This window comes from Taudactylus pleione, unplaced genomic scaffold (genome assembly GCF_031769625.1).
Source record: "Taudactylus pleione unplaced genomic scaffold, aTauple2 ptg001153l, whole genome shotgun sequence".
Taxonomy (NCBI): Eukaryota; Metazoa; Chordata; class Amphibia; order Anura; family Myobatrachidae; genus Taudactylus; species Taudactylus pleione.
The window spans coordinates 776,459-804,346 of NW_028285554.1; the positions used below are offsets into that span (position 1 = coordinate 776,459).

At 43.3% G+C, this 27,888-nt stretch overlaps 1 protein-coding gene across 7 annotated transcripts in view; it reads right to left on the reverse strand.

The window, feature by feature from the left end:
• Positions 1 to 10,316, reverse strand: part of COL16A1 (collagen type XVI alpha 1 chain) — a 194,917-nt gene extending 184,601 nt beyond the window's left edge. For all 7 annotated transcript variants that reach the window (XM_088462141.1, XM_088462137.1, XM_088462143.1 and 4 more), the window contains exons 1-3: positions 10,203 to 10,316; positions 5,169 to 5,278; positions 1,378 to 1,446 (exon numbers count right to left, since the gene is read on the reverse strand). In XM_088462141.1, coding sequence (XP_088318267.1) covers positions 1,378 to 1,446; positions 5,169 to 5,247 — 148 coding nt within the window. In that variant the 5' untranslated portion in view covers positions 5,248 to 5,278; positions 10,203 to 10,316. The remainder of the gene's footprint in view (positions 1 to 1,377; positions 1,447 to 5,168; positions 5,279 to 10,202) is intronic.
• Positions 10,317 to 27,888: the final 17,572 nt, after the last annotated feature.

Below are 27,888 nucleotides of genomic sequence, written 5' to 3' on the forward strand. Positions count from 1 at the left end.
TTCCCCGCCACCTAAACCTAAGTCCCCCATGGGGGTGTCTAACCCTAACCTCCCCCCGAGAGTGCCTAACCCTAACCCTCCCTCCCCCTAGCCTAACCCTAACCTCCCAGGGTGTGCCTAAGTCCCCTCCGGGAGCCCTAAACCTAACCCTCCCCCCCGTGGCTATCCGCACCCAGCATCCCTTTGATCGGGATGCCGTGTGCCGGTCTCCCGGCGTCGGTAAAATGACAGGCGTCTAGATTTAGACGCCTGTCATTTAACCCTCATCGGGATTAAGTAGTCTAGAAGCTGGCGGTCGGCATTCCATCCGCCGGCTTCATAAACGTATACCCTACTGAGACTCCCCCTACTGCATCATCGTGGATGTAGTGTGTGTGTCCAAATATCCGAGGCTGAATTGGAGCACTGAAAAGCTCTGAGATGGGGACTGCTGTGCCGCTCCCACCTAGTGGCGTGCCTCATGTGCCTAGTGGGAAATCCAGCACTGGGCCGAAGTCTGCTGTACACCACCTCCAATGAAATCGGAAATTAGTTATATTACGGGAAGGAAAAAGCTGTGCGTCTATTCCTAAAGAGCAGGGCACAGTTTCAATTAAATAATCACATACTGCAAACTTACATGTCATTTTTACACTTAAGTATAAAAGCAGACGACCTGTGAGACCAAATATTCCAACTATGGAGACTAGGCAATGCAAACTTCTGCAACTCACCACAGACATCAGCATTTTGAAAAACCAAAATCCATTCACTTTTTTACTGATTCCCCCTGAATTCAGTCTCCACTTGTTCAGGTGTACATCATCAATAAACTATGTATGGAAGATTACAGACATTTCGATCTTCTAAGATTGTGGGGCCTATTCATCATCGGATGCACTATGGCCCCCGATGATTAAGTAATGGTCTCGCTGCGAGGGATACTTAAGTATCTCCAACTCGCAGTGGGGGAACTTGACACTGGAGCAATTCATCATTGCTGCGGTGCGGGGACAGTTGTTCTGAAAAGCAGCTGTCCCCTCTGTTAGTATCGCAGCTACAGAATTAGCTGCGTTACTCACCTCCTCCCCGTCGTCCCGGCTACGCAACCCCAGAACTCCTTCACGTAGGAAGGAGCGGGGATCCGAGAACAAGCACCATTTGAAGATGAATCTTGTTCATGCAAGCAAACTCTGAAAACTTTCAGTTTTCGGAGTTTGCTGAATATCGGGGGTCCTACCGGACCCCTGATGATGAGTGGCCCGGTAACTAAAATATGCGGAAACTGGCGTTTCCGCATGGTTAACGGGACATTTAGTGTTGATGAATAGTCCCCTGTATTTCAATACTCTCTCCTAAGTGACAGCTATAGGAGAATAGCAATGCACTTATACATACCGGTTATATTTGTGCTTCCTTCCATTCCTATGCTTTGTCCTTCGCTCTGTAAGCTTGGGCAGAGACCACCTGCAAAAAATATGGTTTAGGCATTCTGTTCTGTGTTTTAGCTAGAATATAGGTGACAGTCACAGCACACTTGCCCACTTGAAAAAGGATTTCATGGAGAGTCTGAAAGCAACACCTGCATTATGTGTGTAGCGTTGATGAAGGTGTGTAAGTAAAATAGTATATCTGATATTTCTTTATTTTCCAAGTTATATAACAGAAAGAATTGGGCGTAAGGGGTAAATGTCATAGGAGGCTGTGCTTTAAACCAAGTACCTGAAACTCGGACGGTATCATGTTTTCGGACAAATAGACCATCGGTCCAACTCAGCAGCTTTTTACCATAGACATCAATAGGACCTGAAAATTTACTAAGGATTCGAATTTGTCATCGCAGCCGAAATATAGTGCAATTCAGCCGCAACAGATGCTAAATCGAACCCAAATAGAAATCTCAAATAGAACACCTTTTTCAATTCGAGTTTGACATCTGAACATACTTAACCATCACTGACAACTCAAATCTGTGGCCACTAAAAGGGGTTAAGCATATGCATACACTTCTCTCCTGTTACAAAGAGAAACAAAGCATGGCAGAGTTTTCTGTGCTGGATGGAGATCTTGTGGGGTCTGTGGGATACCTGAGGCTCTGCCACCAGGCTGGAAGAAACCAGTGTCATGAACTGAGCATGGTCAGCATTGGCCGATGGCGAGGTTATACATGCCATGGCGTTACTCGGTTGCACCGGGCGTCTTTTCGTGTGACTTTTTTTTCCTTCAAATGCGTGTTATTCGCATTGCGATGCGAATAGGTTTAAAATGATATGCAGCATGCCTTTGTATTGTGTTGCTCACAGAATCTAGGAATGCTGCATATCACTTTTTTAGTAGTAGAAGCTACTGCATCACAGTGCGAAAAAGACGGATTTTAAGGAAAAAAAAGTCACATGAAAAGAGGCTCGGTGCAACCGAGACACACGGAGCTCCTGCCTTATGTGTAGCACGACTTGTAGCTAGAGGATAGATGTATGTGGACACATCTATAAGTACCTAGTTTTTAATTTAACAACAAAACATTACATTACACAATAGCAAACTAACACTATACATTAATATGTGCCACCCACACATATGACACTTTAAACTAATCCTGAACAGTCTCTTTCGGAACTTGCAAAATCGGCTGAGTTAGAGTTATTGCGTACACATTGGCACAATACTAATGGATGCAAAATCCTGTCATGTTTGGTCAAGATGATCAAAATCTAACGCAAAATGTGAATGAAAGTTCCGAATGGTTACGAATGAATACACCATCGATCAACACGAATGACAACAAATAAGTAGCTTAGTAAATTCAGTAACCGGTTAGAAATATTAAACACATGAATACGGACGATGTCATCCGAGATTGATCTCGGATGACATAGAATAGAAATCGGCACCTTAGTAACCCACTAATGTGAGGTGTATTACCAAAAGCATGTTTGTGCCTTAAAAATATACTGCACTCTACCAATAATTTTCTACTATCTCAATTGACCCCCACTAACTCACTCCCTTCAACCAGGTTCATGCAATTATTCGTACATCCCCTGTAATTCATCACATATCCTTGGGCACACAGCCACTCGTATAGCAACCAGTCTGCTGGAGAGTTGCAGTCATTTCTTGTAGCACAGATCATCCTTAAGCTAAGTACACACTGGAGCGATGTCAGGCCGATTTGTCGTTTTGTAACAACAAATCGTCTACATCACTGGTACTGGTAATAGAGCGCTCCAGCGGTCACCAGCTTTGATGTGTAGTAAGTTAATGAAGGACGGAACAGTGATCGTTCCATCGTTCATTAACTCGTTCAAGTGTGGATGGACAATGCCTGTACAAGGGCATTTGTTCCGATGTTGGAAGGAATGCCCATCGCTCCTGTGTGTATCCAGCGTTACTCTCCCTGGTGTTTCCTCCATGGTGGGCGGTGAGTGATGATGTTATCACTGTGTCCTCCAGCTTCCCTCCCCCCACCTTCCCTTTCACTGGGCTCAGGGAGATTGGTTAACCGACTATCTGGAGATTCAGAGGTATCACCACTATTGATTTACAGTCATAAGAAATAGGGCTGAATGGAAAAAGCAACAGAGTCTGGATCACAATAACAGATATGTCTGGGGATTGCTATGGTTATTTTCCTGAGGGGTGGCTCCCTGCACTGTACCGTTTACAATAACAGCAAAGAAAGTTCTGTATTGATGGTAATGAACTGCCCATGTACTGGACATGACTTTCATTTGCCGGGGACTGCCGAGCTACTGCGTATGTGTGGTCTGCTGACCAGGCATGTGAGAGTGGCGGGTGCCGGGGATGTATCCTATGGATCGCTCTCCCAGTACTTTTTGTAATATGTGGCCCATAGGCTACAATGGCTAATGACATCTTCAATTCCAGAAAATTAGAATTTTCAGGGGCTATCCCACAAATATTAATTGATAGATATGCCTCTTAAAAACATGCGAACAGTTTACAACTAAGGCCCTCATTCAGAGCCGTACGCTCTGAGCAGAGCGCACGCTCTGAATGAGGGCCGCCCTCCATAAAAATGGAGCGTCCTCCCGGACGCTCGTATAGCTGTGGGTCACCACCCACAGCCTATACGAGCGTGCAGTTTGATGGCCGCGATGGTCGTGACCATCGCGACCATCGAAACTGCGAGCCGGAGCCTGCGGTTGAGGTTTTCAACCGCAAGGCCCGGAGTGATTTTGGCTCTATCAGAGCCAAAATCACTCTCACTGACATCACTAGTGATGTCAGTGGGCCGGCTTCTGACGGGAGGCGTTCCCTTGGGAACGCCCCCTTCAGGGAGGCACGCCCCCGGCACGCCCACCAAAGGGGGCGTGCTGTCAATCAACATCGACAGCACGCCCCCTTTGATCAGACACAACGAACGAAGGACTTTCCTTCGCTCGTCGCGTCTGGCGCATGCTCAGTGCAGAACATCGACCCACTTGTGAGCGGACAGCCGCTTGCGAGTGGGTCTGAATCAGGGCCAAAGTCATGTGCATATGGATAGTTCATTTTTAGTTACTTTAGTTTTTAAAACATTTAAAAACACAGCATAATGATGGAAAATATGAATGTCTACAATTGACGTATAGAACATTTATTACATCCTTCCTATACTAAATACAGGCCTCAATTTTCAATTATAACTTATGATTTGGGATCTTAGGGGCATATACATCAATTATCGAATTTTAGACCTGATAATCGTAATTTCATATCGCGGCTATTCACATCAATAAGAAATTAACATTCGCCTGAATGTATCAAAAAACATATGTAGTAGGGACAGAGACTCCAAAATATACTATTCAGTGTAAACCAGCCCAAATTGTGGATTGTTTTAAGAAGCAAAATATTTAAAAAGGACAGAGATTTGTTGTTTCAGGATTCAGAACTTCAGGGTATAAATATTTTAAAACCATGCATCACTTATGTGTATAAACATACCTTTGTCTTTTAGCTTTAGCAGTCATGTTTAGGAGGAATTATACAGTATCTTGCACAATCAATATACATCAAAGTAAAGAAACTGGAGTTACAGGTTCTATATTATGATTCAACCCCAGGCAGAAGTAAAGAGTAGCTACTAGTGTGCGTCTAGACTCATATACATCGCTGGGTCTTGCTTCATATCACCCAGAACAAGGAGAGGGGACAGATGGAAACATACTAGAGAAGGGTGGTACCTGTTTGAGGTAGGATTCTTCCATTGCTGCACAAAAAGCAACTGATCAGGTAAATTGCAGATGTCCAGAGAAGCCACATGTTGTCAGTTGATCACTCTGGCTCACCGTACCTAATTTGTGACAGAATTTAACAAACTTTACTTTACTATGCCCGAGAACACATCAAAGTGATTTTTTTCTTTGCATTGTGAAAAAAACACCAAACATTTTGAAATACAATAAATGAAGGGTCTGATTCAGAGCTGGACGCAACTGAACGCAAAGCCGGTGTTTGCACATTTGTGCGATTTTTTTTTGCTACTGCGCATGTTTCAAAAATATAAAAAAAAACCTAAGTTGAATACGTTCCATTTAGTGTACGCGGTTGCGTACAGGAGCGCTTGCTTAAGAAACAGTGAGACAAAACCATGGACGTTCCTGGGTGGTGTCTGGGAGGAGGCCTGAAGAGAACACAGAAAAAGTCCGCCTCATGGGCGTGTTTGGGAGTGTCTGGTGTATGTCAGTGACCTCAGCCACAGAGACCATGTTCATGCGAATTCCAGAAGGAGACCCTGTGCCTGTCATAGCCGGGTGCAAGCGTTGATGGTACGCAGATGGTGTCATTTTTTAAAACCACCGGCGGAGTTGCACCGCCCACAGTCATTGAAAGTGGCCATCTCAGGGCTTATACTCTCTGGTGCTCGCTAGTACACAAGGGAAGGCTGAAACTAACATTTGCAAATTATACCGCTGCGACTCCCCAAAAGGTCGCAATTGCAACTGCTATAGCGTGCATCTCTGAATCAGGCTCTAAGGGGTCAATTCTATTAGCCACGATGATTTCGTCGATGCAAGTCATTGCGGCAATGGCCGCACTTTACGGCAGCCCGGATTCGCTGAATTTTGCTCACAGCCCGGTAGGGCTCTGAGCAAAATTCAGCGAATTCGGTCTTGGAGCAGGCCGCAAAGGGTGCAAGATGCCGGTCCGTTGTTGGCGTTTTAGCACCTTTGCAAGGGTAACTCGCACCCTTTGCACATAATGGGATTAACCCCTAAATGTGTTACTGGATGTTGTCACTGTTTATTTGTGTTTTTCAGGTAAAAGACCAATAACAACAACTAGCAAAGAGGACATTTAGGTTGCTTAGCACAAGACCTTTGAATTCCATATTTATATTTATACCTTTACATCATGCCTCAAAACTGTCCCTCCTTATTCTTCCAAACTGTCTCTATATTGGGTTTGATGCATAGGGGCCTGACTGAGTCACACACAAATACATTAGCAGAGGCACCTAGCGATTTTGTGCAAACTGCATATGTACCTCACCATGAATACGCATTCATATGCACCTTGACGGTGGCTACTTGTGCAAAAGATTCTCAATGTTGTGAAATGGGCATTTCCGGGTGTCATCTGGAAGGATACTGCGAACGCACATGAGACATCTATTTCAGGGGAGTGTCGTGGGAGTGCCATGGAAATGTAGCCAGAGTTTCAGGGACGCCTGTCTCAGGTGGATCCTATGCATCCTGTATGGGGTAGGTGTAAGTGCCGATACTAATGATGATGATTGTGGCTGCGGACTGAAAAACAGTGGTTACGTGAAGCTGCACGGATACTCGCATTATTTAGCATAAGGTAACAATCCTGGCTGAAGCGTCCGTGTGCTACTCAGAACCATCCCCTAGATCTGTATGATTACTTTTTTTTACTGTCTCTGAAATGTGCCTGTTTGGCATCAAAAATCTATAACAGCATCCACTCTGCAAATGATTAGGGGGTTTATTGCTCTGTGGCATCTGTAGCTGTGTATAGTAAGCTGTGATTATGACCATTTGTATCTCAAAGGGCATGTGTCTGAGAACTCAATAAAAATACCTCTTTCTTTTTCCTATTACAGATATTATAGGTTACCTTGGATTTCTGGGACCTGTATAAAGAGCTTGGATTACAGCCTTGTGCTTGTATCTCAGAACTCATTTATACCAGGGAATACATGTCCCCATATGGCACAGAATGTGGAGGACTGTGACACGGTGCTGATGATAGACCAGGCTCTGCAGGCACTGTATAGTAACCCTTGTCTCACACGTGTCTCTGCTGCAAGTGTCTGTATAGGGTCCCTCCAACATGGGGAAAATAGTGGAATTTGCACAACATTTTCAGATGCTGTATATTTATGGAAATGCATATTAGTATGATTATAATGACTGTTTACATGTATACTCTGGACAAATAGGTAAAAACATTAAAAAAAAACAATATGCGCTTTGGAAGCATTTTAGTAATATGTTTTTAGTGCAATATTCATGTGTTGCACGTTTACCAATACAGGGCCAGAGTCATACAAAAAGCCACCACAAGTGCGGTTGGCAGCCAGAATTTCTACCTTATACTAATGCCAGTATCCACATGGCTTCATGTGTATAGTCACTCTGCCCACTGTTTATCCATCCGCAGCTGCAACCATCATCATTAACATTGTCACTTACACCTGCCCCATGCTGGGTGCGAAGGTTCGGTCAGAATTAGACATCTCTTTGTCATATCCATGACTCATAATAGTACGGGAGACTGGCTACATGCCCTCATTGCTCTCAGGACACTGCTATGAAGCAGATGTCTTGCATGGTAACTGCCTAGTTGTCACAGAATTGGCCCACTGCCATGGAGCCTATGCATGCGTATGTGTGCGCTATATTAATAACTGGTAATAAATAAATAATAAATAAATATGCATGGTGCATCGCATGCGCAGTTTGCCAACAGGTCCGGGCTTGCTGGAGGGGCCAGCTGGGGACGCAGCACATGCTGCTCTGTGTAAGAGATGTATTGCGTCTGCTTGTGAACTTGTATGTGATTCAGAATTAGGCCTACAATGTATTATGATGATAGATAGTGTTAATGAATGAGAAATAGTTTGTGCACCATTCCAACAGTTTATATGCAGCATGGATCATATATGAATTGATGTAGTATATATACACATGTTATTATCATATAGTACAGATGACAGAGACTAATTCCATTGTGGAACTTTAAAATGTTTTCAAATAGACCTCAGGCTATACTATAGGAATGTACAGGAAATAGATTGTTTCTGGATTCCAAGTGTTATTTCCATTTACAGACAAATAGCAACAAATGAGGTATAAGGTCCATTACTAAACATTAGACCTCAGCTATAGAAATATTACTGCGATATCGAACCTTAGCCAGCAGAATATCAGTGAATCTGTAAACAGTGCAGTTTTCTGTGACACTAGGTGATGAGCCTGTACTGACAGGTCTCCTCCCCCAGGATCATCAGGGACGACATGCAGGTAAATACATGCTGGGCTCCCCACCTGCATACAATACCCGGGGCCTTGGGCGTAGGACCTCTACTCCCAAAACACAGAAAAAGCAAAGCAGGGTAATATATAAACAATAATTGCAACTGCAATGTTATTGTTCAATGTATGTTGAGCTAAGACAAAACAAAAGTAGAGAAAACTGATAGAGGGGTTCATTTATGTGCAAGACATTGTAGCAATCATTAAGCAGTTTTTCTGTAGTATAGATGAAAGCATGGGGACGCATTTTCCTTGCATTTAGGTCCTTCCTTTGTTTACCTTCCCTACATTACCTATAGGTATCTCTGTGGTGCACACTGGCTGTTTCTTTATATGATTACTACAGATGCTGGAGCTATTCTGGCCTGTTGCAACCATTTCAAACGGTCAAATCAATCAAAATGAATTTACTTCCACCACTGTGGTGTGCATTCTATAATTGATAGACTGTTCACTCGAACTTGAAGCTCAGGTTTGCATGTAAAAAGGTAAAACCGACACAATGTACGTAGCTGTCCTTAAACATCATTGATCCTATTTGCCTTGCTTGAGTTCAGATCATTTGTTTTATTCTACCTTAGTTGTTTGAGTTCATATCATTTGTTTTATTCTATCTTAGTTTGAAAATGTATCCCTGAAACTTTAGAACCAAGTGCATCAACCACTTGAAAATAAATGTGAGCATCTCATTACTTCTTATACCAATCTGATATGAGGTTAAAAACAATATTGATACTTTTTACCCTGCACCATATTAATGTATTGTACAACAGGGATTCTGGAAATGCTTGTATACTATACCAGCTTGAAGCCAGATTATCTATTACAGCCTCCACACAAACTCATTTTTATTACCTGGGATTTCCAGCTGTTTCTTTCTCCTTCGAAACAAGTATATTTTATATACAGTAATACAAAGAGATAGCAGAAGAGGATGTACCATGTAATCAGAGAACAGGGAATAACACGTATCCTGCATACATTTCCCCTCCTTCATCATACAGTCATCCAACAAATTTCAGGAGTTTTAAGGTTTCCCCTAAAACCCATTGAGTTGGCAGCTGATGTAATTATTTTAGCAGAGACTGTTTCCACAGGAGGATCTCCAGACAGAGGCACATAAAAAGGCTACTATAGGGCTGTGTTATATGAATTAATACATGCCCATTGAAAAGAAACTTTCAATAGTAAACAATCTTATTAACCCAGCATTAAACAATAACTGATATATTTTCCTGTGGCATTGATGTAAAAAGGATTATCATTAAACCATTATACAAACACTGTAGTGTACAGTGTATTACAATATATAAGAGACAGGAGTAGGGTTTGCCAGGCATACTTAAGATATTAATATATTTTGCACAAAAAGCTTGCTCTTTAACTGGTGCAGTTTGATGAAATCTTGCAGAATGTATATGAACACTCATGTACATATATATGTATATATATATATAATGACAGACTTGTTATAGGTAGCTGTGACACTGAATTTAGGAAGAGGAGTTAAAATTCCTTAGCCTTCTAATTCATATCATGCTCTGTTAATCCTACCACAGACAGCATGAGTACTGTACTATCAGCCAGTGGTGTCCCCAGTCCTGCTTTGTGTCTCATGTGGTTGTAGCAGCCACATTCAAGACAAGAGATGCTGCCAAGTGCGGACACTGCCCTCTTAGTCTACCAGTACCCAGACCATGCAGCACTCAGACTCACCGTTCTGTGGGATGGACTTTCCTCAGACACAGGAGTTTGCATCCATGTTGCAAAAAAACCTTGAAAACTCAGCGATATTTTCCCCTCTGTACTGAAACTTTACTCAGTCCCAGTCTTCCCTTCCCCTCCTGTCTCCTCCTCCTTTCTCAAACTTATTTTCCTCCCCTCTTTCCAAACTCTCAACCCCCTCCTCATCTCTCTATCTTCATCTCTCTGTCTCTTAATGTGTCCATCTGGTTCTTTCATGTACATTTTGTCTCCAAGGACATTCTATATATATTTTACACTAGAGCCCCTGAGAGGAGGATGTCATTTATTGTTCTAATGTTTCACTAACAATACTGAATGGCACATTCTATATGTGTGTGGCTTTGGTCAGGTGCCTGTGACTAGACAATGGAATGGAAGCTCTTGTGAACAAGAATCAATATTGCACTCTTTAAAGTTCCACTGATCGTATTGATAAATATGCTGAAAGCATAAGCTTACTATTTTGCTGTTCCAGATAAAACATTTGTCACAGACGTGTTAAAACATAAAATTTACCAACAATATGTGAGGTGAAACAAAATGATCCAAGGTTGAAAGCTTGAAGCGTGAAGTAAAAAATAAAGGGTTCTATTTACTAAGCAGTGTTAGGAGACAGAGGGGTCTATTTACTAAGCAGTGTTAGGAGACAGAGTGAAAAGTGATAAGAAAGTGATAAGGTGTCAGCCAATCAGCTCCCAACTGTCATCTCACAAGCTGTGTTTGAAAAATGACAGTTGGGAGCTGATTGGCTGGCACCTTATCACTTTCTTATCACTTTTCACTCTGTCTCCTAACACTGCTTAGTAAATAGACCCCTTGGGGTCTATGGAATTTCTCAGTGCAGCACAACCTGAAATTGGCCTGATGGAAGGCCGCAAAATTACAACACTGAAAGTTTTAAACTGTAAATTGTTCATACTGTAGCTAAAACCAAAGAATAAGAGGAAAATATTTTGGGAATATACTAATGTCACTGTCTATTACCACAATCAGTGCAGTGTATTAAACATCCTTAATGTATAGTAGAGTCAGTAATGCCTGGATAGGCTGACATAAAGACATGTCTGTCAACATTATTAAAATAGTTTTCAGACACTTTGCTCCTGAGCCTGTAGATCTACAGTAAGCTCATAACTGCATGATTTCTTTTTCTCAATGATCCTTGGAAGACTATAATTCCCATTATGTCATGTTTACTGAATTTGGTGCTTGTGTGTTTGTAATCCCGGTTGCCTACTGTGTAGCAGCAGCAAAGGGGTTAAATTGACAGGTAAAGCACAGGACCACTTAGGCTGGCTACAGCGATCTTGCGACAGTCCGATACGATGTAATGATATATTGTGTCCGTGGGGATGTAGTTATTTTACTGCTGCACAGGATGCCGGCAGTCAAAATCCCGGCGCGGGAATACTGACCCGTGGCCAGAACACCGGCGCCAGAATCCCGACATCAGTTGAGAACAGACGCCGGAATCCTGACAGCTGGCATCCCGATTGTAAGTATAGCGGGCGGAGTTAGCTTGTAGTCACAGGGTGGGTGGGTTAGGTTTAGGTACAACGGGGGGGTTAGGGTTAGGCTGCGGACAGGGGGGGTAGGTTTAGGCACCGGAGGGGGTTATGGTTAGGCACTAAGGGGGGAGAGTTAGGTTTAGGCACTAAGGGAGGAGGGTCAGGTTTAGGCACTAATGGGGAGTGTTAGGGTACGGGGAGGGATGGTTATGGTTAAGATGCAGGAAGGGAGGGTTATAGGGTAAAGGAGGGAGGGTTAGTACACTTACTAAGCCCATGTCGGGATTCTCAGCATCGGGATGCCGCTTTTGACAGCTGGCATCCCGACTGCAGGTCTTCCATACCCAACCCCTGTCCGCATACATGCTACACAATCCGCCGTATGGGAAGATATGACCAGATAATTAATCAAACAATGAATTAGGGGTACACGCTATATGATAGTCATTGTGATTTATCACGGATCACAAGCTTGGCCAATATGTTGTATACTATGTACCCAGCTTTAGCCAGCCCAAGGGATCCTGAGGAGTTTGCCAGTGATTGGCTACTTGGGAAACTCCATCTTCTAGCAGCCTTGAGTGACAGTTTTTTATGACAGCAGCCATTATATTCTACTTGGAGGAACCAGTACAAGTCCTCTGTTTACAGGGTAATGAATACCAGGTGAAAATGTAAAAAAAAAAAAACTATTGTGACACTACAAGTGCCAGCATGTACTGAGAGTGCTATTGAATGCTGGTGCTTCAAGCTCTTTTTACCCTTGACAAATGTTCACATTTTACTGACTAAAAAACCAACAGTGACACTGCTTCATAATGTAGAGACATCATTCATTTCTCATTGTGTTAGTGAACATTGACTATAAACTTCAGTTAGGCTGGCACTAATGTGACTGATTAAATATTCTCAGTACAGACTGCATAGAATGGTACTGCTATATCTTACCTCCCAACAGTCTCAAAATCAGCGGGACAATCCCGCTTTTTGGGCACTGTCCCGCTGTCCCACACGCAGGCTGTACAGATGAGGTGTCGCATGCACGTGTCATCCACATTGTACTGTGAAAGGCTGGGCCTGACCAGCAGCTACCGGAGCACTGGGCAAGCATGATAAAAAAATGGGGGCATAATACGAGGCCATGGACCTTATTCAGAGGCGGCCGTACAGTCTACGACCGCACTGCCGCCTCGATGTTTTGCCAGCGCGCATGCGCACGAGGGAGCCGGCTTCCTCGTGTGCATGCGTGAGACCCGCTACGACCGACAGCGCCGGTCGTAGCGGGTCTCTTTCCAAAGGGGGCGAGCTGTCGATCTTGATTGACAGCTTGCCCCGTTTGGAAGGCGGCCAGGGGGGGGGTGGCAGCCCAAACGGAGGCGTTCCCATGGGGACCCCACTGACATCACTAGTGATGTCAGTGGAGAGCTTCCGGCTCTGACAGAGCCAGAAGCTCTCCGGGGCTTACGATAAGTGAGACCCTACCCTAGGGTCTCGTCGTAAGCCCCGATGGTCACGATGGTCACCATCACCCGAGCGGTCGTTAGAGCTGTGGGTGTTAACCCACAGCCTAACGACCGCAACAGAGGTGGGCGGTCAGGATGCAAGTGGCCGCCCAGTTTCTGAGCGACCGCTTGAATCCTCTGACCGCCTCTGAATGAGGCCCCATGTTCCCAAAAATGGCATTCACCTCTTGGACATCTACTTTATATATTTACATTTTTCTCCTAAAATAATATACAGAATATCTTCAGGTATGTCATACATTAATCATTGGTGTTAGGGATTGAGGGGACTTTAATTATTATTACATGTATCTCCTTTGTTAGAAGCTTTTTATTACACTGCTCAAAATGCCCCTAAAAATTGGATTTTTCAAAGAGGTTTGACTGAAAAGGCCAAAATCCATCACACTAACAGTTTTGAAAATGAGACACAAACTCCGGCCCCTCAGAAGTAGTGGCACAATTTTGTGGAGACATTGTATGCACTCTTACAAAGCAGAGAACAGCTCCTAAATGAGCCTTCTCCCTCTACATAATTTCATCCCTCAAAAATGTAATTTTTGCATGTTGGTGCCAAACTACACGCAGTCAAGCACATAGTCAGCAAGAAATGTTCCAACGGTGTAAACATATGCACCCTTGCAGATGTCACTATCCTGGCCTGCGAATACATGTGCTTAGCCATACAGACAGATGCATTTCCACAGAAGTAGATGTGTTATGTCCCAGAAGACTAACTGTGCTGTGGGTTTGCACTTTTCAACATTTGGGAATGAGCCATCATGACATTCGTCTGATAATGACTTTAATAAATCGAACAAGTGTCTCACATTTTTTATTTTTTTTTTGAGACACAAAGAGAGATGAGGTGGCGGCCACAAAGTCATAGCGGAATGGAAATAGATTGCTGAAAGTCTCATTCTAAGGGTGGGATGTATTAAATGTGGTCAAAACTCCAAAAACCCTCGTTTCGAAGTTCTGGCCACAGTTCCACATGTACCAAGCTTTGGAATGTATCGCATGGACCCTGTGCGTAACACCATCTTTAGATGACTTCACCCAATAGAAACCTATGGGCTTCTTACTGCAATTCCACTTGAGAGGGATCCATTTGGATCCCTCCCAGCACCCCCTGGGCATGTGCGTCCTTCTACGCATGCGCAGAAGGATGCCAGAGAGACTTCTGGGTCATAAACCCGGAAATCCCTCTATCACAAAGGACAACTCTTGTCGGGAAAGCTGTCCTTTTGTGATTTACTAGGTACACACCTGTGATATTATCACTGGTATGTACCCGATAGGTGGCAGAATGTACAGCATTGCGGATGCGATGTTTAGTACATCCCATCCTAATTGACAATATCTGGAGCTTCTCATTATGGGTGGGATGTACTAAGCATCGCATCCTCCAATTTTCGGGTACATACTGGAGATAATATTGCCAAAAATTACCTGAAAATTTGCACAGGACAGCTCTCCCGGTAAGAGCTGATTGCGATAGAGGGTTGGGGATGCTGGGAGTGATCCAATTACATCCTTCTCAGGGGAAGTTGCAAACAGAAGCCCATAAGGTTGTATTGAGTAACGCCATCTAAAGATGGCTTTACCCACTGGATTGGAGCTTTTGCACATATGAAAACGCGGCCAAAACTCCAAAAACAAGGGTTTTCTGAGTTTTGACCGCCCTTTATCCCTTAGTAGATCCCGCCCTTCACCCCTTAGTACTTCCCACCCAAATTGTCAGTTATCATAAAGTGAAACTAACACTCGAAACATTCTTAAAAATAAAAGTGATGGAATTTGAAGAAAGAAAACATTTACTGCTGTCTGTTTGCGGTGCTTAGTGTAGCTGTTGTTGTAGATGTTGAACAAAGATTTACACAGCAGGCTGTGCCATACACACTTCTCACCGCCGGAAAGGCACCTGCTCTTCTTTCAATCTGTATGACTGCTGACTCAAGTCTTTCCCAGTAGACTTCCACGAACAAACATTTGTGTTGTGACAACTAGTACACATCACCCTGATGCAGACAGTACAGTACACATCAATACAAACACCCTGCCAAGAACTGCAAGGATACATCTTTAGAGCTGTGAACTATGAAGACACAAGGTAAATAATACTTATGTTAAAGGGTTTCCAGCAACATCCCTCCTGCCTAACAAGCAATACAGTAGGGTTCCATGCTAGGGATCAGGCATTATTTAACTCACCTTTATGTCAGTACTGTAATGCTTTTTATCTCTGCATTAGTCACTCCCAGTTTTTACAGATAGGATAGGAACAAGTACCGTTACAATGCTGGCATGGGTAAGGTCTGCTGGACTGACAAGGTTGAAAAATTGATTTGTATGAAAAATCATTTTAGGGACAGAAAAGTATGAATTATGGCCCTGATTCAGAGCCGGACGCTCTGACCAGAGCGCTCGCTCTGAATCAGGGCCCCCCTCCATTAATATGGAGCGTCCTCCTGGACGCTCGTATAGCTGTGGGTCACCATCGAAACTGCGAGCAGAAGCCTGCGGTTGAGTTTCTCAACCGCAAGGCCAGGAGTGATTTTGGCTCTATCAGAGCCAAAATCACTCTCACTGACATCACTAATGATGTCAGTGGGTCCGGCTTCAGACGGTAGGCGTTCTCTTGGGTACGCCTCCATCTGGCGGGCATTCCCCCGGCATTCCCCCGGCACGCCCACTCCGAGCGAAGGAAAGTCCTTCGCTCGTCGCGTCTCGCGCATGCGCACGACGGAGCTCCCTCCGTCGTGCGCATGCGCAGTGCAGACCATCGACACACTTGCGAGCGGACAGCCGCTCGCGAGTGGGTCTGAATGAGGGCCCATGTATACAACTTACTACTATCTCAGCCAGAGAAAAAACAATCTTCTATCGGCAGTATTGATATTCGTATAGCGCCACCATTTTACACAACATTGTACAAAGAATATTTGTGATTTACAGCAAATACAGGGAGAAAATGCGAGTTTGCAGTTTCTCCCTGTATTTGCTGTAAATGACAGATAATGCCCTGGTTCATATTAATACTTCATATTAATACTTAGGGCCAGTGGCGTAACTAGGGTATTTGGAGCCCTGGGCAAGATGAAAAATGGAGCCCACCCCCCTTATGTGCACTCGTCAAAGGCGTGCGTGACGAAAAAGTTGACGTGATCACAGATAAATGGGGGCATGTCAACATGACACACCACCGTTTCTCGTCAGTCTGGGAGCATTCCTTTCCATTCCATATGCACCTTAATGCCCCCAGTAGTAGTGTCCCTTATAAAGTGCCCCCTGTTGTAGTGCCCATTATGCAATGCCCCTAGTAGAAGTGCCCCTCATGCAATGGCCACGGTAGTAGTGCCCCTTATGCAATGTCCCCAGTAGTAGTGCCCCTTATGCAATGTCCCCTATTGTAGTTCACATTATGCAGTACCCCCAGTAGTACCTCTTATGCAGTGCCCAATATATAGTACCCCCAGTAGTGCCCCTTATGTAGTGCCCCTTATGCAGTGCCCCTTATGCAGTGCCCAATATAGAGTGCCCTCAGTAGTGCTCCTTATACAGTGCCCCCTGTAGTGCCCAATATATAGTTCCACCAGTAGTGCCCCTTATGCAGTGCCCAATATATAGTGCATCCCAGTAACATGTCCCTAATGCAATGTCCAATATATAGTTCCCCCAGTAGTGTCCCTTACACAGTGCCCCCAGTAGTGCCTCTTATGCAGTGCCCCCAGTAGTGCCCCTAGAAGTGCCCAATATATAGTGCCCCCAGTAGTGCCGCTTATATAGTGCTCAATATACAGTGCCCCCAGTAGTGCCTCTTATGCAGTGCCCCTAGTAGTGCCCCTTATGCAGTGCCCCCAGAAGTGCCCAATATATAGTGCCCCCAGTAGTACCTCTTATACAGTGCCCCCAGTAGTGCCCAATATATAGTGCCCCCAGTTGTACCCCTTATATAGTGCCCAATATACAGTGCCACTTATATAGTGTCCCCTATGCAGTGCACCCAGTAGTGCCCCTTATATAATGGCCCCTATGCAGTGCCCCCGGTAGTGTCCCTTATATAGTGCCCCCTATGCAGTGCCCAATATACAGTGCCCCCATTAGCAGCGCCTTTTACACATAAAACGCGCAGACACAGACAGACAAAATTACACTTACCTGCGGCTGGCAGGCTGCCAGATAAAATGTCTGTCGGTCTGACAGACATTTTATCTGGACGTGTATGCCCAGCTTTAGTGATACTAAGTAACTCAATTAATGTTTCTACCATAATACTGCTTATCCTAATAAATGCTTACACAAAATAATAGTTTACATTTTTTATTCTAATAGGCCTATTGATTAATTTGGAGACTGAAAGCTGATTTCCTCTCTTCTCTTAACATGACAATAGAAAATCAGCTCCCTGTGCCTAATCTGGCATCGCCGGCTCACACATGCACAGTGAATCAAATGTTTAAAAGAATAATCTACTGTATAGTTAATGTTTTGTTTTTTAAATATGCTTTACTTAAATAAAGTATTATTTTCTGTGGTCTAGTCCTATTATCAGCGCTGTAACAGGGTAGAGGTGCGCCCTGTGCCGGTTCCGCCCTCCTAAACCCATGACGTCATGATTTCATACCTAGGGGACAGGGCTGCCAGCTTTGGGAAGTAAGTTACTGCCCGGAGTGTCCTAAGGACTGTCTGGGAAGCTCTACAAGCTACAGGGTGCCTGCCCAGGACATCCAAACTCTGCAGTAGCACTATTGGTTGCAGCAGAGCTGGATTAATTTTGGGGGGCAACCGGGGCACTTAAAACTGGGGGGGCACTAGAGGGCAACATTTAGGAGATAGGGATCGAGTCCTCATGTGCAAGCCTTGGGCATGCACACTAAAAAGGGGGCATGGCCAGACATCAAGTGCCCATTTTGCGCATATCACTTCCCTAGATGCTGGGCTGCCCTCCCTACCTTTCCTCGAGCCTACAGGTGGGACAGCATCCGAAAAATAGAACAGTTCCACTAACAGTGTGATGGTTGGGGGTATGCATATACTGATTGTTACACTCATATACACCTACATATGTACTGTTGTACATATAGCCACGCATATACACACACATATACTGTATACACATACATACTGTCACACAGTCATCATATTCACATACATATATACAGTCACATACACATATACAGTCATACACATACAAACTGTCATCACACACACATACACACAGTCACATACATACAGTCACACACTTTTTCACATATACACTGTACATACAGATTGACAATTGTGGCCCTCTCCCATTACCTTACACTCTGGTACACTGGGGGAGATGTATGAAGGGGTTACATGGGGAAGAAGTGGTAATAGCGCACATTATGTGCTCTGATACTGCTTCTCCCTCACGTATTATTGTGGGGTTCGGTGTTAAATTACAGGGGTGCTATGCGCTCCTGTCATAATCGGCGCTGCTACTTACAAGATAGCAGTACCGATGTGCTGGGCGTGTGCAGTATCGTCTTCACCATCCTGACAGCTGGAGCTATTGATTTCAAAAGCTGCAGCTATTGATTTCGACAGCTGCAGCTGTCGTTGCCCTATCACCACTGCAGGGATAGCACTGTCCCTGCTGCGGTGGCTGCTGGCTCTGGGCTGCTTGCAAGATCTCCCACATTCCCAGTGGAGCTAGCCGGGAAGGGAGAAGCAGCATATGAGCACAAGGCTCTCGCAGACTCTCACCTCTGCCCGTGCGATCGCTCCCCCTTTCCCCTGCAATCGCCCCCTGGTGTATTGTTGGATGTATCCTTTTTTTATGTAAAATACACATGTGTGTACTGTGCATGCCTACAAAAGTCTTCAATTATGTTACACATTTTGTTGCATTTTCCTCTTACAGCTCTTTTCACTTAGAGAGTTGTAACAGGAGATAACGTGGGCATACATGCGTAGGTTGAGGCTTTTTTTGTTCCTACAGTATTATTAACCTCAATAACATTAATTTACACTCATTTCCAGTCAATTTTGACCACCTCACAGCTCACAATATTGTTCTGGTTTAGACCAAAAATTTGCACCAAGCTAGCTGGCTGACTAAACTAAGCGGCAGCAGTGGGTGGCACAAACATGTTGCAATTCAACTTCCAACATGGCACATAAGGAAACATATCTTTTTCATTAATCAAGAAGCCTGAGGAAGGTGGAGTGTGTATGTAGTTGAAGGCAGGGACATGAAGGGTTGATTGGTAGTAAATTTACTTTAACTTTTTGTTTCCGAAACAAATTTATGAGGGAGGAGGGGAGAACATGGGTGAACAAGCTGTGGCAGTTCAACTTCCAACATGGCACATCAAGAAACAAATGTTTTTATTATTCAAGAGGCCTGACAAAGTTGGAATATGTATGTAGTTGAAGGGAAGGAAAGGAAGATATGATTAGTAGTAAATGTATTAATTTTTCATTTTTCGATTCCAAAGCAAATTTATGACGGAGGAGGGGGGATGAGGAGGGAAGGCATTTATAAAAAATATTTAAATCATTTACATCAGTCCTTGTCCCAGAAGAATCCTTGAACACTATGTCTGTTGCTGCTGCTGGGAGTGGATTTTCATCCCAGAAGAACACTGATGCCATAACATCTATGCTGGTATTAGATGTGTGTCCAATATCTACCAATAGTGCAGTGGGTTTTAGACAGTTAATTGAGGTCCTGTGTCCCTGCTACCAAATCCCATCTAGATTCCACTTCACTAGAAAAGTAATTCCCAACCTGTACAGGGATGTAAAAAAAAAACGTAATTAGTGGCCTCCAAAATGCCGTTGTACCCAATGTCCACTTAACCACAGATTTGTGGACAAGGGAACAGAGCAAACGCAAGATTACATGACTGTAGCAGCCCAGTGGGTGGGAGTATTGCCTTCAGTGGCACCAGCAGCAGCAGCAGCATCTAAGAAACATCAGCTCATTCAGAGGCAGGCTACTCTGTGTATCACCGGTTTCACTAAGAGGCATACCGCTGACAACCTTTTAGAAAAACTCAGGGAAATCATTGCAAAATGGCATACAATGCTTGGACTCTCCTCAGGATTTGTGATTTCTGACAACTCCACCAATATAGTGGCATTACAGCTGGGTTAATTACAACATGTCCCATGTTTTGCTAACGCAATCAACTTTGCGGTGCAATTTTTTTTTTTAAATGACAGGGCTGTCCAGGAGATGCTTTTTGTGTGCCAAAATTGTTTTAGGACATTTTTGCCACTCAGCACGCACATGTAGAAGATTGCAGCACCTGCAGGAAATGTTGAATTTGCCCTGCCACCAGCTGAAGCGAATAGAGGATCAGCAAAAAGCCATTCAAAGCTACACAGCATACTATGACATAGGAAGAGGAGGGGGAATGTACCTTACTCAAGCTCAGTTGAAAATACTTTCTGTGTTGTGCAAAGTGCTGAAACCCTTCGAAGTAGTCACTTGTGAAGTTCAGACACTGCCAGCTTGAGTCAGGTAATTCCCCTCATTAGACTGTTGGAAAAGCAGCTTGAGAAACTGAAGGAGGAGCTGAACAGTATGTCAGACTTTTAGATCAAGTCCTTTATTTGCTTCACCAGGATCCAAGTGTTATCAAGATCTTACAATCGGATCAATACATTTTGGCGACTATGCTGGATCCTAGGTTTAAGTCATACGTTGTGTCTTTCCTACAAAAAGGCTCAGATCTGAAGAGGTGCAAAGAGCTATTGGTAAGCAAATTGTCAGCTCAAGTGGCACATGATGCAGCAATGGCTTCTCCTTCAGTTTCTCCAGCAAGTGGATCTGCCAAGAAAAAACTAAACTTTCACAAAAGATCCACTGGTGATGCAGATGAGTCAACACAACCAAGTTTTGACATCTGGTTGGGTCTAAAAGAATTCCTACAATTAATGAGACCTCTACTATGACTCCATCTGATACGGTCACCATTCAAAGAATGGTTGAGGATTATTTTAAATTTTTTAATGAAAGCATCCAAATAGGTATGCCAGAAAGTCCGTTTGGAGGCCCTTGCACAAACTGGCTTTGCTTTACTTAAGCTGCCCACCCTCCAGTGTGTACTCAGAAAGTTTTCAGCACAGGTGGGAACCTTGTCAGAGATTGGCGTAGTCGGCTACTTCCTCATAATGTGGAAAAGATGATGTCTATCAAAATTAACTACAAATTATATGCCAATTACATCCAAAAATTACAGAGGCACCTGTAATGGTGGTTTCCAGTGGGAACGAATTAATATTGTGTGAAGATGGTGTACACACTGATGAGGGTGAGGAATCGGATGATGATGGCAACAACATCTTGCCTCTGTAAAGCCAGTTTGTGCACATAGAGATCATTGCCAGCAATGTCAGCTGCCCATTCGTAGCTGCTTTTATGGGTGCCTAAACAAACCAATCGCTTCATGATTGTTATTCTTGATGAAGGTGAAAATGGCAGGTGCTTTTTTAGCCAAAGTTTCTGAATTTTGAAAAACTTTTTTGATTGAATGCACTGCAGATGACATAACAGGGAGGAGGTTCCTAGGTGGTTAAGGTTCCTACCTCTAATTAGTCTGGCATTACAAAGGATACAGATGGCTTGACAATTGTTGTCCGGATTTGGGTAGAAATAATTCCACACATAAGAAATTTATTTTTCTGTCTTGTGCCCAGGCATGACAATGGGCTTTTCATTATTATTGGCAACAACTGTTTTTTCCACTGGTGCCTGATTTACACAAACAACATCCTCATCAACAACATCCTCATTAACAACATCCTCATCATCAACATCTTATTAGCATCAACTACACAAATATCCTGCTCATCTTGGTGTAATTCCACAGAAGCATCCTCGATTTCTATGTCAGCATGTTCACTTGTGCTTACATCATCATAAGAATCAGAACCACCAGTCATAAATAAAGGCCTTAGCCTTTCCTTGCCACTTTGTGCAGTGAAAGGCATATTGCCAATTTTATGTCTTTCTGCAGCTAACTTTCCCTTTGATGTTTTATTCTTTACTACGGTAAAAGATTGGTTCTTTGATTTTAGATGCCCTGACTTAAGCCTTGTATTCCCTTCAGCATCAGCTTTAGTAGATAATGTAGACAGACTAGTATCTTCATGACTTGTGGCACTGGAAGCAGTTCCATCACTAGTATGTGGTTCCTGCTCTCTTCTCAACTGATCATTCTCCATATCAACAAACACGAATGAAGTGGGGTACAGCACACATGTCAATTTGTACCAATTTTAACTATTACACTGCGGTATCAATGACCTACAGTGTCACAATATTTTCTCATGAATAAGAAAAGAATAACACACTGTGCTACCACTTACTGTGTCGCAATATTTTTTATGAGTAAAACACTGTGCTACTACTTACAGAGTTACAAGATTTTTTATGAATAAGAAAAGAATAGCACACTGCACTACCACTTAAGGATCTCATACACGGTGCTATATATAGCAGCTGATCCAACGGATTGATACGATATCGCTGCTATATATCGTACCATGTGTGGGCATGATATTGGCCAGTGCGCGCTCCAGTGGGATCATGCATCGCACCTCCAGATCTTTCTGCACGTTCACTTGATCTGGGGATGCAATGTTTGATCCCATGCAGCGCTATGCGGGTAGGGGAGGGGGGTGCCGGCATATTGGGCAGTGGTCAGGCACCGATCGCTCCGTGTGTGGGGACCGCCCGATATGTCGGCTGTCGGATCGCAAGTCGTATCGCAAGGTGCATATCTCACCGTGTATGGGGGCCTTTAGTGTTACAAAGTTTTTATGAGTAAAACACTGCGCTACTAAGTGTCACAAGATTTTTTATGAATAAGAAAAGAATAACACACTGCGCTACCACTTACAGTGTCACAAGATTTTTTATGAGTAAACACTGCGCTACCTCTTACAGTGTTACAATATTTTTTTATGAATAATAAAAGAATAACACACCGCACTACCACCTACAGTGCCACAAGATTTTTTATGAGTAAAACACTGCACTACCACTTACAATATTTTTTATGAATAAGAAAAGAATAACACACTGCACTGCCACTTACACTGTCAAAGTATTTTTTATGAATAAGAACAACACACTTTGCTACCACTTACAGTGTCACAATATTTTTTATGAATAAGAATAACATATTGCGCTACGACTTATAGTGTCACAATACGTAAACCTTAAACTGCGGTCTGGCCGGCAGTGTCATAGAACAGTAATAGGGTAGCTAGCACACACAAAAAACACTTTTATTTGTTATGGAATGATAATTTTATTTAACTTTTATTTTCTTTACACTGGGGAAGAGCTTCCCTGGATTGACAGAGTTCACCTGTATGTACTGTAGCTTTAGCTCCTTGATGGACAGGACAACACAGCAGCCCCCCTTTATGTACTGCAGCCCCCTTTATGTACTGCAACCCCAGCCTCGTTATGGACAACACAGCAGCCCCCCTTTATGTACTGCAGCCCCAGCCCTTTTATGGACAACACAGTAGCACCCCTTTATGTACTGCAACCCAAGCCCATAGATGATACTGCAGCACCAGCCCCTTGATGGACAGGACAACACAGCAGCACCCCTTTATGTACTAAGAAAGAGCACCCCTGAATTGATAGAGCACCCCTGGATTGACAGAGCACCCCTTTATGTACTGCAGCCATAGCCTTTTTATGGACAACACAGCAGCACCCCTTTATGTACTGCAGCCTCAGCCCCTTGATGGTACTGCAGCCCCAGCCCCTTGATGGACAGAACAACACAGCAGCACCCCTTTATATAACGCAGGCCCCTTTATGTACTGCAGCCCTTGCTCCTTTATGGACAACACAGCAGCAGCCCTTTACGTATTGCAGCCCCAGCCCCTTCATGGCACTGCAGTCCCAGCTCCTTGATGGACAGGAGCCCTTTATATACTGGAGCCCCAGCCTCTTGATGGTACTGCAGCCCCAGACCCTTTATTGACAGGACAACAGTGACAGCAGCCCCCGCCCGACAATACTGCACCCTTGAAAAGTTGAGAACACATGCACAAACAGAGCAGTACATAGCACGTTGGTTCATTACATTCTCCACAGCCGGAGTGAAAATTGCGCCGAACACCGGGACCTTTATAGAATCCAAAACCCGCGAGAATATGACAGCGGGATAATGATGTTTTGCCTCGTTTTGGGTTCGGAGTTACACAGGAAAACCAAAGATTCCGGACCCCTATTTATTTTTTTATTTATTTATTAACAGTTTCTTATATAGCGCAGCATATTCCGTTGCGCTTTACAATTGGAACATTACTAGAACAAAACTGGGTAATAACAGACAGATATATAGGTAGAAAGGCCCTGCTCGCAAGCTTACAATCTATAAGGAAATAGGCATTGATACACAAGGATAGGTGCTATATATTGCAATTTGGTCCAGCCAGACTGCAGTGTTTCTTGGTGGGCTGCATGATCCATTCACACAGGAATGTCGGCCAAATGTCATGAGGATGTGAGAGAAAGACAATGTGTGAGGTTATGTGAGGACTGTGAAAGGGGATGTAATTAGACATGGAAGATATGAAGGTTATGTGGGCGGTTCTGGAATCTGATAAGCTTGCCTGAAGATGTAAGTTTTCAGGGAACGCTTGAAGGATTGCAGACTAGATGTAAGTCTTGTTGTGCGTGGTAAGGCATTCCATAGAGTGGGTGCTGCCCGAAGAAAGTCGTGTAACCGTGAATGGGAGCAAGTAATGGGGGGGATGAGAGACGCAGATCTTGTGCTGAGCGGAGAGGTCGGGTTGGTAGATATTTTGAGATGAGTGAAGAGATGTATGTTGGTGTGGTTTGGTTAATGGCATTATGTGTAAGTAAAAGTATTTTGTATTGAATACGGGAGAAGACCGGCAACCAATGGAGGGACTGACAGAGAGGGGCAGCAGACGATGAACATTTGGCAAGGAAGATAAGCCTTGCAGCTGCATTAATAATGGATTGTAATGGTGATAGCCTGTTTTTAAGAAGACCAGTAAGAAGACTATGCGGGAAATAATGAGTGCATGGATCAGAGTTTTTGCAGTGTCTTGTGTTAGAGATGGTCGAACTATGGATATGTTTTTTAGATGTATGTAACATGATTTTGAGACAGATTGAATGTGGGGAACAAAAGACAGTTCAGAGTCAAGGATGACACCAAGGCAGCGAGCTTGTGGAGCAGGATGGATTGTCGAGTTATCAACCGTGATCGAGAGATCAGGTTGGCAACTGTTCTTGGTCGGTGGAAATATAATTAATTCTGTTTTAGAAATATTAAGTTTCAGGTGGTGAGATGACATCCAAGATGAAATGGCAGAAAGACAATCAGTGACACGGACCAATACAGATGGTGATAAATCTGGGGAGGATAGGTAGATTTGAGTGTCATCTGCATACAAATGGTACTGAAATCCAAAAGAGTGGATTAGTTTGCCAAGAGAGGTGGTATAGATTGAGAATAACAAAGGACCTAAGACAGAGCCTTGCGGTACTCCAACTGATAGAGGTAGTGAAGAGGAGGCAGAGCCAGAAAAATGAACAGTAAAAGAGCGATCAGATAGGTAGGAAGAGAACCATGAAAGAGCTGTGTCCTTAAGACCTAGGGATTGCAGTGTTTGTATGAGAAGAGACTGGTCAACAGTGTCAAAAGCAGCAGAGAGATCTAGAAGAATGTTTATGTGGGTCCGGTTCTCGGAGAACTGGACCCGCTCATCTCTAATATATATATATAAGCAACGTATTCACACAAATGTGACTTAGCTAGACCACAACACAGATACATATGAGCCTGTAAGGGGGCATATATGTTTACGGGTGCTCGATACGCACTGATGATATATGATAAGTGGCAGCTGCATTTGTTTGGCAGAGTGCGTCATGCGCTCTCCCACTGATTCTATACAAATGATTAGTGTGACTGCTGCCATCTATTTGTATTATTTAATTGACATTTGCAAGATAGAAGATTCACATTTTATTTAAAAAATTGGAACACAACAGATGTTTGTTTTATTTTGAACTAAATTACTTTAGTTATTTTTTGTTATTTTGCATCTGTATTTAAATGCACATGATAATTGTAACTTTATTACATATTAATAACACTGTCCAGACAGACAGACAGAAATACAGACTGTGGTATGTACTATGTATATAACACTTCATTAAACCACTGCATTGCGTTCACTCAAAATAGGACACTGTGTATAACATTTACTCTTATGATTGTCAAGCCACATCTCCTTAGCACATATGCTACTGTTTCTTTCTGGCATAGACCAGGCAAATATGCTGCCCTTGCAGAGGTGCATCCTGCAGAGCATACTGTGCAAAATTTATCTTTTTCAGGTGCTTTTAATGTCTGCATTTTCGTGTAAAATGCATCTACTGTAACTCTACATCATCTCCATAAAGCTAAAAAACTGCTAATGGGAATTACAGGAGCTGCTACAAAATATACCTCTATGGTCACTATAATAAAAAAAAATAACAAATAAATTTGTTGTAAGAATATAAGATTTATTACAGACTAGCTGGAAGACCTGGCGTTGCCTGGGTTGGAAAATGAACCTTGAAGTACATCTGCAGCCCTCATTTTTTACATTGCAGACCAACATTGGAGACCATGGCATATAAAAATGTGTTTGGAGGAAATGAGTAACTGTCAGTGACAGTGATCCTCCAACTCACCGCTCTTCCGTTGGAGCTCTGCCTGCCCCCCACTGGTACATATCAGCCTGTGCCTTCAGAACAGTGCGCACACACACACACCAACAACCAACATGCACACACAGACACATACACACTAGTGTCAAAATCCAATTTACCTGTTAGTATATTTTTGGAGTATTGGAGCAAATAAACACGGGAAAAACATACAAACTCCACACTTTTGTTATATAATTTGTTGTTGAGCTCATGACCTCAGTGCTGTGAAGCCGTAATACTAACCTCTACGCCATCCGTGCTGCCCTGAGAGTTACATTTTTTATTCACTCTTCGACTGGACTGGCTACATTATAGAGGTTCCCCACTATCCATTTGTTTTAATTTTTTTACACATCTGAAGCTTCAAAATACATGTTTGTAATTCTTTACATGTGGGGCATAATGTCAATCATCATAAAGACAGCAAATTACATGTATAAAACACTTTACGGTACAGTACACTTTTCTCATATGATGTGTTGCATACTGATCACAATTATGATGTTCTTGATGGCTATCATATTAGCAAGCAATGTTTTATTTCACAACATGATATCAATTGTGATTGTAAAAATGAAAGTGCATTAAATATAAACATTTCAGCTTTCTCATCACATCCCTCATCATGTTTGTTTTGTTTTTTTTGTCCATGCATTATTTGCCAGGCAGCAAATTAGAAATGATCACAATAACTGGCGCTAATGTTTATCCTTAAACATCAGCTGGCTAATGCTGCTTACACATGTAAAGATTTTCTGTCCAACAATCCAACTAGTTGATTGGTTGGAATGAAAATCTAGTAACCTATGGGCGTAAATGACAATGAGCAATTTGCTTCTAAATGCCAGAAAATAGATGAAAATGGTCGTCATACAAGTTTGTTAAATGTTTGATCTAAACAA